At 36.0% G+C, this 14,253-nt stretch overlaps 1 protein-coding gene across 6 annotated transcripts in view; it reads right to left on the bottom strand.

The window, feature by feature from the left end:
- Window positions 1-13,787, bottom strand: part of IFNE (interferon epsilon) — a 50,569-nt gene extending 36,782 nt beyond the window's left edge. For 5 of the 6 annotated variants that reach the window (XR_007477943.1, XR_007477944.1, XR_004486099.2 and 2 more), the window contains exon 1: window positions 323-11,694. Coding sequence is in view for 2 of the 6 variants with exons in the window: in XM_033437729.2 (XP_033293620.1) it covers window positions 366-947 (582 nt within the window). In the remaining 4 variants the exon portion in view is untranslated. The other variant, XR_007477945.1, reaches the window with a different exon arrangement.
- Window positions 13,788-14,253: the final 466 nt, after the last annotated feature.

Below are 14,253 nucleotides of genomic sequence, written 5' to 3'. Positions count from 1 at the left end.
GAAAATATACCCATTTGAAGAACAATTATGAAATATTAATGGCTCATTTCAACTCATAAAAATTTCAGATGGATAAAAAATACAAAGTGACATTACAAAATAAAAACACTTGTAGTCAATGTGCATCATCTTAAAGCACAGACCTATATATATATATATATATATATATAAACAAAATTAAACAATATATATATTTATATATAAAAATATAAAACAAAATCAAACAATATATATATATACACACAAAACCAAAGCAATACTACCATTTTAAAACAAAAAGAAATAATAGTGTCTGGAGAAATCCTACCACCCCTCCACCTACCCTATGCTTTTAAAGCCTGCCGTTGGCTCTTCCTCCACATGGTTCAAGTTTCCATTCCTTGTTTGCTCAGCTTTCCTGTGAGTTGGAACACAAAGAACAGACATCGGTTGATTTCTACTTGGACAATGGTCCAGGCACAGGTGCTATAGTCCTGGTTTTCCAGGTAATCACGTATCCTTTGGAAATATATTTTAACCTGTAATCTAAGGTTCTCACTGCCCAAGGTGTCTCTTTTCTGCTCTGCTTGCCGTCTCATGAGCGCTTCTAGGTATTTCAGCTGTTGATGAAGTTCAATGAGGAGCTTCTCCATGTGGCTTTCCTCCCAACCATTCAGAGAAATAATTGCCCTGAAAAGGTTGAAGATCTGCTGAAGCATCTCATGAAGAATGGTCAGTGCTTGTCCTTTCTGGTACTGGTGAGGATTCATAGACTTCTGGGGAAGCAGGAAGTTTTTCCTGTGTGGTAGACACTGCTGAATTGAAGAGGTCTGCAATTTATTCAAGAGTTTTAAACTCTCTCTGTTCACTCTCTTTTGTTGGAAAAGAACCAGTTTCAGCTCTCGGGAGCAGACAGAGGAAGATGCCAACAGCACCAGCACAATGTCAAAGAAAGGCTTGTTAATCATGGTGAAGGTCAAATACTCCACTCACCTCTGTACAGACTTGATAAGGCTCCAACTCTAGTGACTATATGTCTTTCGTGCATCTCAGATTATTCTGGAAGGGGATCTCTTTTGCAGTTTTGTTTCTAATGCTGTCATTTCTCAAAGTTTACATGTTAGCCTTTCTGGTTCCCTTTTCATACTGTTCATGGGACATTTCCTCCCCATTGTGTTGGCTGTTTGAGGAAGTAATCAGAAGAATTTGTTTTCTTTGTATGTGTTCCTTGAGGCAATTACAGACCAGTCATCCAAAATGATCTTCTATTACTCTCATTATTTATTACACACAAAGTTTCACTCAACACAATACGCTTTCTAAATATTTAGTCATTTGATCAAGCTTATTAAAGTTCTTTTATTGAGAGTAAATGTTTCTTCTTAAAGTAGTAGTGTTTCATGGAGTTATATGTATCAGAGGCTTAGAAGCACCTGTAAGGCACTCAGGGGCAAAGATTAAATAACAAAAATTTGAGTAAAATTAAAGGTCAAACTGGCTTCACCAAGCTGTAGAAAAGGAAAGGTTTTTAAAGGTAGAAAGGGGGCAGAAAAAAGAAAATTATTAGCAAAAAATGTATTGTCTCAGGCAAGGTTGCCTTCCTAAGGGGAATGGAGGGGCCTATACGGCAGATTACCTCACTAGCGCTAACCAGGTAATTCTAGGTTGACTGGTTAAAGGTTACATTCCTGGGCTGTTGAAATGGCAATTAAATTAAATACTAAGTCTTGGTTTACTGACATGGGGCTTAGCACAAGTAACTCCATTTTAAACACATTTTAGTAGTGTTAAAAAGGAGACCTTTTAGTAGTGTTAAAAAGGAGACCTTTTTAACACTACTAAATTTAAAACCTCAAGTAGAACTGTAAATTTGCACAAATCCTTGAGCAAATTAATCTTAAGATTATGTATCAGCGATCTTAAATTGTTTTGTGTCTTACCCAAGCGGTTTAACATCTAAGATTCTAGCCTATGGAAGTAATATAAAAGGGAAAATATTAGCAAAAGAAGGTAATTAAAAAATTATTGCAATTGCAGAATATTAGAGACAGCCTATAGGTCCAACAATAGGGGAATGGTTAAATAAATGTTGGTAAGTCCACATAATGAAATGCTATGTAACCATTATAAATGATAAAAATTATACGTGAAAAGAATTTGGGAGCAGTTGGTTAGTCTATATTCCCTAGGGTACCAATAACTATGGTAAATCAATGTGACTAGTTTACATCAGTAATGCTTCTTGAATTACAAATTCCCAGTTCCATATCTAAGTCCTCCAGAATAAACCCCCAATCAACCTTTCCGATCTTAGATAAGATTGCTCAAAATGTAGTATGAGGGAACCTGAATTCCAAATAAAGTTAATGATGCACTATTCCCTTAATATAGCTAGACTTGTGTGTGTGTGTGTGTGTGTGTGTATTAATGATATTTTCTCTCTCTGAAACATCACTTGTTGCCTCCTTCACTCCCAGTACCTGTCTGTCCAAGGACTAAGGACAACTTCTCCTTTAGGGCCTAGATCTCTCCCCAAGGAGCTTTAATCTCTTCTCTGGATCCTCACAGCACTTTGCACCTTTTAAGCCACTTTTCTTGGTCTGCCTTATATATGGTTATTTATTTACCTGTCTTACAACCTTCCAACATTAAAACCTCTTAATAGAGTGGAATAAACACTCATCTTTTTTACTGTCTATACAACTATAATAGGAGCTTAATAAACCTGTGTTGACTTGGAGTGACGATGTGCTCTACCACAAAGTAATACAAGATGTTACAACTTATATTTGACCATTTCTCTGCAGGTAGTTGGGTGAGATCACAAGTGTTGAAAAGAGACTAAACATGTCTGGTCTCATTATCTACCAGCTCAGCTATATGCTGGTGTCACTTAGTCGGTCTGGTATTAATAAGCTGAAATAAACTGAGTCAACATGCTCCATGGAGGAATCTTTTCCTGTACAAAAGTTCAACTACATCGATCAAAAGATTTCTAACATTTTGGGTGCTGTGGAATTTGAACTTTCAGATCCAGGTCCATGAGAGTCAAATTACAGAAATCTCTTATCTGAGCTAACAAGGTAAATAGGCTTTAAACTGATGTCAGGGAGTGGGAGTTGGAAAGAAAAGAAAACTTCACACCAAATTGGACAGAGTACTAACTCTGTTCAAAGGTAGGTTATGTCATGTTAAACCTTGGGCCCATGACTACAAACTTAACATCTAAGCTATGCACAGCTTGTATTGGATATTGTTCTGTAAAGCATGTCCTCCTTGAAAAGTTTTTAAACTTTTCACAGGATCAAAAATTACCTAGTAATTCCACTAGACTTACTGGTTATTTGACATCTGTACATAGTGTTCCTCTGCTTGGGACCATGGTGTCCATCAGGATGACAAATACTTCTTTCATGTTTTCACATCTCCTACGGCAACCAGTAACATTATAAAGTGATTCAGTGAACTAAGGGCTCTGTTCTTTCCCACTGGCTGCTAGAGAAGCCAATTGCTTAAGAAAAGGCTAGGGAAAAAGAAGGAAATCTGTTATATATTATCATCGGAATTACGGAATTTGGATTTTGATCACAAAGACCTGGAATGGAATATTCTCTCTACCATCTGCTGGCTGTGTGACTTTGTGCAAGTTACTTAATTCCTTTCTCACTCAGTTTTTTCATCTCTAATTTATAAACATTTTTGAGGATCAGCAGATAATAAGATTATAAATAAAAATCTAGTATGGTGTCTAAACTATGATAAATAACGAATGCATATTATTTTACTTCCACTTAACAAATGACTTCATCAGTCACATTCTTCCTGGGGATTCATAGATAGTTATGGTAAAATATTTTTACAGATAGAACAGAAGGTAGGAATTAAAAGTTCAACATTTTTATCTTCTTGTGGCTCTTTTGAAGACAAGCTGAGTTGCTCTGGGTATCTGGAAGGGTATGATCTCACTATATCTGAATAATTTTTAATGTGGCAGCAACTCCACTAGTGTTTTTGAAATTTCTTCTTCTCCCTCTTCTCCTCTTTCTCCTCCTTCTCCTCTTCCTTCTCTGCCCCTTCTTTCTCTATCTGTGTCTCTGTTTCTCTCTCTCTCTCAACAAAGACCTATGGTTATTTATAATATACAGAAGGAATAACATCTGTTTTGATAACATTCTGATTCTCTATCTAGACAACAGATTTTTGACCTGATCTCAACATATATCTATAAATCTTTAATGCAGAACTTCAGGAAAACACTGTAACGATAAATGAGAACAATCTCTAATCTGTAATCAAGACTTTCACATCATTTTCATCCAACTGACTATAATAATGTAAAATTGTGTTGATTTCCAAATGCTGGAGGATTTTCCAGATATCATTGTTATTGATTTCTAATTTGAATCTGTTGTAGCCAAAGAAATTTAAATTTATTGAGACTTATTTTATGGCTCAGAATATGTTCTATCTTGGTGACTTGTACCATGTGAACTCAAAAGAATTATTTTCTGCTTTTGTTGGCTGAACTGCTCTGTAAATTGTAATTAGGTCAACTTGGTTGATAGCGTTGTTGAAATTTTCTATGCTCTTTCTATCATTTGTTCTATCAACTATCAAGAGAGATGCCTTGAAATCTCCAACTATAATTTTGGATTTGTCTACCTCCTTTTCAGTTCTATCAGTTTTTGCTTCATATATCTTTAAACTCTTGCTGTTAGGTACATCACATCACTGTCCACTTGATGAATTGACTCTTTTATTTTGAAATGTCCCTCTTTGTCCCTGGTAATATTCCTTATTCTGAAATCAACTTTGTCTCATATTATATACTCATGCTTTCTTTTGATTAGTGTTTGCAAGGTGTATCTTGTTGTATCTTTTTACTTTTAACCTATACATGGTTTTTTCATATTGAAAGTGAGTTTCTTCCATATGGCATATAGTTGGACCTTGCTTTTTATCCAATCTAACAATCTTTGCTTTTTATTAGAGTGTTTGGGCCATTTCCATTTAATGTGATTATCAATATGTCTGGGTTTACATCTACCATTTTGCTATTTGTTTTCTAATTGCCTGCATGTTCTTTTTTCCTTCTTTTAGATTTATTTTTAAAAAGTAATTCCACTTTATTTCTACCATGAGTTTATTAGCTACACCATTTTGTTTTATTTTTATAATAGCTTCTCTAGGGTTTAAAGTATATATTTTTATTTAGCATATTACAGTTTACTTTCAAACAATATTATATAACACAAAGTATATTGTAAGGATATTACAACATATTTCTATCTTTTCCCTTTCATTCTTGTACTATTGTTGTCAGACATTTTCACATATTTTAAACCTCTAATGCATTGATATTATATTTGTCTTTTAAATAGTCAAATTATATTGTAAAGAGATTCTGGAAATCTGTCTTCTATATTTATTCACATAGTTACCATTTAACCAACCATATCTACCATCATCATATATTTACCACATAGCTACTGGTAGTCTTCATTCTTTTTTTGTAGATCTAAATTTCTGTCTGGTGTTATTTTCCTCCTGTCTTTCGGCTTACATGATTTCTGAAGGGAAGACTGCTGTCATTCTTAATTTTATCCCCTTGTGCATAATGTGTCTCCTTTTTCTCTGACAGCTTTTAAAATTTTTCTATCATCATTTTTCAGCAATTTGATTATGATATGCCTTGGTGTGATTTTCTTCCTGTATCTTCTACTAGGAGTTTCTTGAATCTGTGTTTTTATAATTTTCATCAGAATCAGAAAGTTTCAGACATTATTTTTTCCAACATTTTTCATCTTTTTCTGGGACTCTATTGTAGATATGTCAGGACCATTCAATATTTTCACACAGGCCACTGATGTTTTGTTCATTTATTTTAGTCTTTTTCTCTTTTATTTTTGATAGTTCTACGGCTATATCTTCAAGTTGATTGAATAATATCTTATATCTTATCTTATATCCTAATATCTTATCTAATGTTAATCCCACCCAATATATTTATCATTCTAGGTATTACATTTTTCATCTCTAGAAGTTCAATTTGTTCCTTTCTGACATCTTTCATTTCTTCCTTCATTATGTTCATCTTTTCTTCTACCTTCTTGAGCTTATGGGGTATTTTTATAATAGGCCTTTTAACCTCCTTGTCTGCTAATTCTATCTGTGTCATTTCTGGGTCTGGTTTCTTGATTATTTTTTCTACTGCTTATGGGTCCTATTTTCTTGCTTCTTTGCATGCCTGGTAGCTTTTGGTTGGATTCTGAACATTCTAAGTTTTACTTTACTGGGTACTGAATTTGCTAAGTCCTATATATATGGTTGGGCTTTGTTTAAGACATAGTTAATTTACTTGGAATCTGTTTGATTTCTTGGGGCCTTGCTTTTAAGCTTTGCTAGGGTGGATGGATCAGACTTTATAGTCTAGGGCAATGTTATTCCACTACCAAGAGAATACCCTTGTAAGGACTCTCCTCAATGTTCCCTGTATTAGGAAGTCTTTGCAATTTGGTCAGTAGAAAATGAAATATTCCCAGCCCTGTGTCAGCCCTGGGGATAGCTGGCCTGTTCCTTTCTGGGTCTTTTTCCCCAGTCTTGGTTAATTCACACATCACAAATTAGCTACAGACTCCAGCAGTCCCTTCTACAGATCTCTGTATCTTTATATCTCAGTATTTGTCTCTATCTCTTTTCTCTCTAATATTTTGCCCTGCAATATCTAACTACCTCTCTGAACTCCAAACTTTGACTATCAACTCAGTGAGATCACTGATCTGTTTGGGTTTCCTCCTCCTCCTTGTGCTCCTAGAAATTTTCTCCACACAGTAAGCAGGAGCAATAATAGGGCTAACTATATTTATTTTCTTTTTCTCAAGGATCATTATCCTATGCTTCCTGTTACCCAATGTCTGAAACCTATTGTTTAACATGTTTTCTTTCATATTTTAGTTGTTTAAAGTGGGAGGGTGAATCTAGTCTCTCAACATGTCTGGAAGTGAAAGTTCTCTCAACATTAATGATCTAAATCGGAAGTTAGCAAACTACAACCCATGAGCCAAATCCAGTTCACTACCCGTTTTCATAAATAAAGTTTTACTGGAACACAACTGTGCCCATTCAATTATGTATTGCATATGACACTTTCATGCTATAATTGGCGAGTTTAGTTGTGACAAAAATGGGCTTTGTCAGTGACTTCTAAGTTTATTAGCTGAAAGTATATTTCTATTTCTTCACTTTTCCCATAATTTATTTACTATTAATCTAAAAAAATTAGTGCTGTAATTAGAATCCTGATTACCTCTGTGTGCTAAAAATATGCCAAAATAGTTTGTTAGTATGGAAGGCATTTAAAACTCAACCAAAGGATGGCAGTATAAGATCAATTACTTATAGTCTGGAATCAGCTTGCACCATTAGCAAAAGAAATCAAAACGTTCATGGCATCTAGTAGTCTAATAATGTGTAGTCAACATGTTATTGCTTTGACCAACTGAATTGTTCCCATAATGCATAAGCTTACTAATCACTCTAACTCATACTAAGATACTTACTGGTTAGTGTTAAATATTTTTCTTTTTTTGCTTTGATTACTCTAATGGACATTTACTGCTTTCTGGATATCCACTGTCATCACTGCTCTCTTCTCTGGGGGTTATAGGTAAACATATCCTGACTTCTCTGCCTACTCTTGGATCTTGTGCTTCTGGTCAGACTCCTCAGTGTGATACATCCAGCCCTAGTCCAAAATACTCAGTGCCCCACTTTGACCTAGCCTCAGTGATTATTTCAGGCATGGTCATTTGTCCCAATGATTTCAACAAACCTCTATCCCCAGTTTCTAAGCATAAACTTGCAAATTAAATTAACCATACTAATTTATCTATCACAGAATGCTGGAGTTGGAAGTGATCTTAAATAGTATGTAATCTCTGCTTCCCTTTCCCTTCCTGAAAAACTAGTTCTAAAGCCAAAAGATGGGTAGGAAAAAGTAAGCATTGTGCTGGAAGGGGCAGGGACTCATGGTGGTCCAGATCCCATGGTAGGATGCCAGAGTTCAAAGAGGATGGGTCAAGCACCCACATGAAGAGATAACCTGGCATGAGACGTTGGAGCCTGAGAAGAATGAGCAGAGTATCTGCAGTGGGTGGGATGGGCAGCTGCTGTGAAGAGTCACAGCCTGAGTTGGGTGAGGAGAGCAAAGTTTCTTATGGACAAAGTTTCAAAGTAAAATTTTGTTATTTATTTGTACAGGCTGTATATATTTAAGGTATACAATGTGATGTTTTGATATACATGTGCATCATGAAATGACTACTATAGTCAAGCTAATTAATATATCTATTACCTCACATAATTACCTAAATAACTTAATTAGTTTTAAAGAGTGAAAGAGTAACTTTACAGTGGAAAAGCCCAGCAGCCATAACCTCATTCAAGGGATCAAAGTGAACCTCAAAATGGGACAAACTGAAATCATGGATGACCAGATAAGATGAAACTCAAAAAACACAACCATCTCTTTTGTGCTCTTACTGCCAAGTGTAAATAACTTTAATCATGAAGCACCATTACTTAAACCCAACTGAGGAACATTCTACAAAACAACTGCCCTGAATATTTCAAGGTTGTGAAAGTCAACAAAAGACCAAAGAACTGTTTCAGAATAAAAGAGACTAAAGGGACTTCCAGTTTCCAGTTCTGTGTGTAAGGAGCATGGAAGTAGTCACTGTCTTAACAAGTAAAAAGTTGAACAGACCAAGAAATCAATAACTCTTTTAGGATCCATAAAAGAGGGGAAGACACAGGGCAAACTTCTGTCCCACAATTCAGAGAGAGAGAGAGAGAGAGAGGAGAATACAGGGAGTAAGAGTTTACTGGAGCAGAGACTCAGAAGAGGAAACCACTGTGGGAACCAGTGCTGGGTGGGAAAACCTGAATTGGTGAGTTGCTGGATGCTCAGTGAGACTAAAGGATATGCCAACTCAATACATAGCATGATTCTGAACACTGTCCATTTGCAATTAACAATATTATTAGTACATCTGTACAAATCTAAATATGAAGGCTGAGTATTATATGGTACTAATGTAACAATGTTGATTTCTCAGTTTTGATGATGGTATTGTGGTTATATGGGAGAAATGTTCTTGTTTGTAGGAAGTACACATTAAAGTATTTGAGAGTATTAGAGCATCAGATTGGCAACTTACTCTGAAATAATTCCAAAACTAAGGTTCTCTCCTCTGTATTGGTAACTTTTGAGATATCAAAAGGAAAAAAAAGTTTGTGTTGTTTGTATTTTTTTAAGTGCAATAACCCATTTTTGAGATGTGGTAACTGAGGCCTCATAGGGCAGAGTATCCTTCTTTTTACATACTATCATCACCTATACTATTCTTTCTTCCCCTCTTCATAGTTTAATTTAGGCCAAGAATGGCAAAAATTCAGGGAAAAAAAGGCCACCACTCCCCATTATGAATATATATAGCATGATGCTTAAGCCCATGGAATCTAAAGTGTGATATATTAGATTTAAATCCCAACTCTATCATTTGTTTGCTGGTTGGTCTTGGGCAAGTTTTAACATTTCTGTGTCTCAGTTACATTAATGTAAAGTCATGGTGTCCCATGGAGCTGTTGTGAGATCTAACTGAGATAATCCAATTAATGTGCTTATCACATGGTCTGTGCTCAATTAATAGTAGTATGTTATTTGTATTAGGCACAACAGTATTAATATCAATAGATTACAGCACTCTTTCACACTGATCCCTAGGTAACTGCTCTCAACATAGCTCTCCAAGCAGACCCCTATTAATCAATCACAGCTGGAAATAAGATGAAGCCTATCTTCCATCAATGGTTTTTCAGTAAATGTTGATTAATCCAAAGAAAGAAGGACCGAGTGGGTGCATGCTCTAGAAGCACTTACACAACATTTACTGGTCCTCATGATACTAATTCATTCAACACATTTTTATTGATTGCTTATTATCTTCCTATTACTGCTTTAGACCTGTTCACTGAGCCAGAGATAAAGATTACTGGAATGTGGTTTAATTGGATTGATTAGGAAGGGTGAGAAGGGAGAAACAGTGAAATATAATCAAATTATGTAGCACAATATAAAACAGAAGTAGATCAGAATAAGATCAGTTGGGAGCATCTTTTCTTTCCATTTATTCACCTCTTTGTTATACAACTTCTGTATACAGAATGAGAAGAGCAAGCAGCCTGAAGATCAACCCTGAGGATCACCAGTACTTAAGGAATGAGTAGAAGAGGACACCACAAGGGAAATAAAGAGCGCCTAGATCAGTAGAAGGAAAACCATTTTTCAGGAAAAAAGGGTAGTCTAACAGTGTCCAGTGCTGCTGACTGGATAAGCAAAATAAAGTACTTGAAAGCTTGAATATGTTGGAGTTAATGCCATGGAAGTCATTAGTGACTCTGATAAACAGAATTTTCAACAGGGTAGTCTCGGTAGAAGCCAGATTTCAACGCTTTTAAGAAGAAATGGAAAAACAATGTAGGCAATGCCAACAAAAATTTGATCACTCCAGGGAGGAGAAAAATAGAGTGGAAGCAGGAGTAGGATGTTCAATCTTGAAAGGTCCCGTTAGTTTATAAATTTTGATTTAAGGTGAGAAAGACTACCCATTGGCTGCAAGAAGCCAGGAGAGAGAGAGAGAGAGAGAGAGACGGGGGCGGGGGGGGGGGGAACTCATGGCAGGCTTGGTCTTTAGCAGGAAGGAAAGAGGAAAGAATAGGCATTGATGCAGGTTGGTGTGCAGGTGCGGATGAGGAAGTTGAGAGTTTCATTCTGATGGTTTCTATTTATTTTCTTGGTGAAGTAGGAGGTTAGATCACTTGATGGGCCATCTTTGAGATCAGCATTTGCCTTGGCACATGCTGTTTCCTCTGCCCTCAAAGCCCTTCTTGTCTCCAACCCCTCTTCACCTACTGACGTGCCTCTCTGCATCCTCTTATATCCCCATTCATTGTTTTCATCACAGTCTATAAGATTTGTGACTATTTTATTAATTTCTCTCTCTCCTAAGAAGACAGTGGCCAAGTCTTTGTTTTGCTCACATTGAAATCACACAGCCTAGCACATTATATTCCTAGCTTGGAATAGTAGGGATTCAATAAAAATTGGATGAATAAGTGTTTTTAATTCAACAGAAGAGGGAGAAGTGTCCTAGGTTTGAAGAGAAGGGACAAGATTTAGGGCTGTGATAGCAAAAAATGTGAGGAAGAGATGGCTGATCGGGTAGGAGAGTAATATTGACCTGGTGTGATAATAAATTTTGTGTGTCAACTTGGCTAGGCCACAGTATTCAGATATTTGGTCAAACATTATCCTGGATGTTTCTATGAGGGTGTTTCTGGATGATATTTACATTTAAATCAAAGGACTCTGAGTAAAGCAGACTGTCCTCCATACTGCGGATGGGCCTTATCCAATCAGTTGGAGGTCTGAATAAAACAAAATAAAACAAAAGATTGACCCCCCTCCAAGCAAGAAGGAATTCCACAGTGACTCGATATGTATCATCAGCTTGTCTCCAGGTCTCATGACTGCCAGCCCACTCTGCAGATTTTGGATCTGCCAGCCTCCTTATGCCTCTGTGTACATACACACATCCTATTAGTTGACTATTACACCTTGTTGGGTACATTGGTGAACCTAAGTTAATAACGGCATCAATTTACCTTGCTTTGAGCAGAAGCAGAGAAGGTCCACAGTCCACCCAGGGTTGGGGCTTTGCCAGGTGGTATTCAACTGAATGACAATGAAATAATTCCAAGATATTAGTAAGAGAGTAGTAGAAGTACTGGACTGTGGAATTGGTAACAGGTGAGTCTGGATTATACCTAAATGATCAAGTTCAGGAGCAGTATAGTCCTCCTAAACCCCTCTGATCATATTTTCTCTAGTTTGAATACCTGGTTAGATAACAATGTTACTTGTGTATCCATTCACATGGAAATATCCAAATAATAGCCACTGTTTACTGAATATATACTATCTATGAGACACTTCTCAAAAAGCTTTACCTCCTTCCTCTCCCTCTCAGCAGGATTCTTGGTAAAATAGTGTAAAGTAACAGAGACTCTCTTAGCATTATATAACACATCAAAATTATGAGAAGTAGTCTACATAACAAGAGAAAAATTTGTCCTATATATGTTCTGACAAATTAAAAGACCTAAGCTTTTCTAAGATGAACAGTAAAAGGTATCCAAAGCTCTTCAAAGATGAAAGTTTTAAAAAGGCAAGTATGAGGCATGATCTTGAGGACATTTCATCATGTGGCTAGGAGTGAGCCAGGAAATTAGGCAGGGTAGGGAAGAGAGGTTTAGACAAAGGGAAGATGAAGGGGCCAATGAAAGAGATGGCACCCTGGACAACCATCTGAGATGGTTGCTACAGACTGAAAAGTATTTCAATGGGAAAGGTTAAGAAATGGTTTGTATTTTCTCTGAATGCCAAGTGTGTTCACTGTTGATTAATGGTAAGATTACTTCCTTTCTGGTAGTAAACAACACCTCCACAACTGTCCAAAATTATTTATTTAACTAACACTTATACCTCTTACTTTGTGCAAGGCATTGTGCTAGGCAAACTGCAAATATCATATTAATTCATTTAATCCACACAATTACTCTATGAAGTAAGTATTATTATTACCCCCACTGTATAAACAAGGAAGCTTAGATGAAGACATATTAAATACAAATGTTGTACATTGTTAAGAAAATACATTAATATTATTTCTAATCTTTTTTTAGGAGTTTGGGATTAATACATACACAGTACTATATGTAAAATAGGTAAACAACAAGGATCTAATGTATACCACAGGGAACTCTATACTCAATGTCCTGTAATAACATATAATGGAAAATATCTGAAAAAGAATATATATATTTTTAAAAGATAAAATTCTAATGTTTATAATATGCTTGAGAGGTAGGTCTTATTATCTCCACTTAAAAAATGAAAAGAAAAAAACACCTTTGATTTAGAGAATTAAATAACATTTCCAACTACATGGACTTATACTTCTGCTTATAAGGGAGTAACAGGGTCAAGAATTACCCTCCCACTGTAAACAACTAGAAAACAAGACAGAATACAGGCAACAACGATTTTTAGTCACTGGATAATAGGCAGTGGAAGACTGTGATCCCTGAGAGATGGGAAACAAATGAGGCTTTCTGCTTGGAGGCAATTTCTAGACTAGGCTGCCGGAAGAAGAAACCTCCCTGGACAATCTGAGTTAAAGAAAGAGAGATCAGAGTTTGTAGAGCCGACACAGCTAGAATTTGCAGGGAAGAGTACCCAAAAGGGTGGAACTATCTAGAATTTCAGAGGTGTACTCTTGAGCCTTTGGTGGATACTAATGTGTGTACATGTTAGGTGAAATCCTACAAGGCACAACAAGTATAATCTTCAGAAGAAGAAAGTAAGTATCATGGACCTTTAGGCTAAAGAGCACAGAGCTGATGAACACTGAATTCCATGAACACTGAATTCATTGACTCATTTGTAAATTTGGGAAAGAAAGGCCCAATACATAGCAATATATAGCAATCATTCAGGTTCCCATCAGGCACATGGGAGAATACATAGGGCATTCCATAAAGAGCCCTTAAAGAGCCACTCTTAAATGTGGAGCTAAATTAGTCCTAAAGTAAAGACTGCTCTAGACCTGTCAAAAGTGCTTAAGAACAAGACTGGAAAAAACCAAACTAATCCACAATCAATATGACTGCCAAAAAAAAAAAAAAAAAAAAATATATATATATATATATATATATATGACTGCCTGGCAGAGCAAAATACAAAACTCTTAAAAGAAATACATCAAAATCCAGCACAATGAAACATAAAATCACAATGTCTGGCATTCAATTAAAAACTACTGTACATATGAGGAAATAGGAAAATGTGACCCATACTTAGGAGAATAATGAGTTAATGAATCAGATTGAGAAATAATGGAACTAGCAAAGATATTAACATTATGCTCCATATGCTTAAGGACATAGAGGAAAACAAACATAAACACAATGAGAAGAGAAATGGAAAACAAAATAAACAAATAAGCCAAAGAGAAAGTCAAGATTTGAAAAATACACTATCTGAATATGTCACTATGGGATTCACAACCAAACAACAAAGACACAACAGAGACGGTCAGGTCATAAATAGAACTCAAAGTCACTTCCACATGACTCCAAGGTATTATGATTTTC

Source organism: Orcinus orca, chromosome 6, assembly GCF_937001465.1.
Source record: "Orcinus orca chromosome 6, mOrcOrc1.1, whole genome shotgun sequence".
Lineage (NCBI taxonomy): Eukaryota > Metazoa > Chordata > Mammalia > Artiodactyla > Delphinidae > Orcinus > Orcinus orca.
This window is presented reverse-complemented; position numbering and strand designations above follow the sequence as displayed.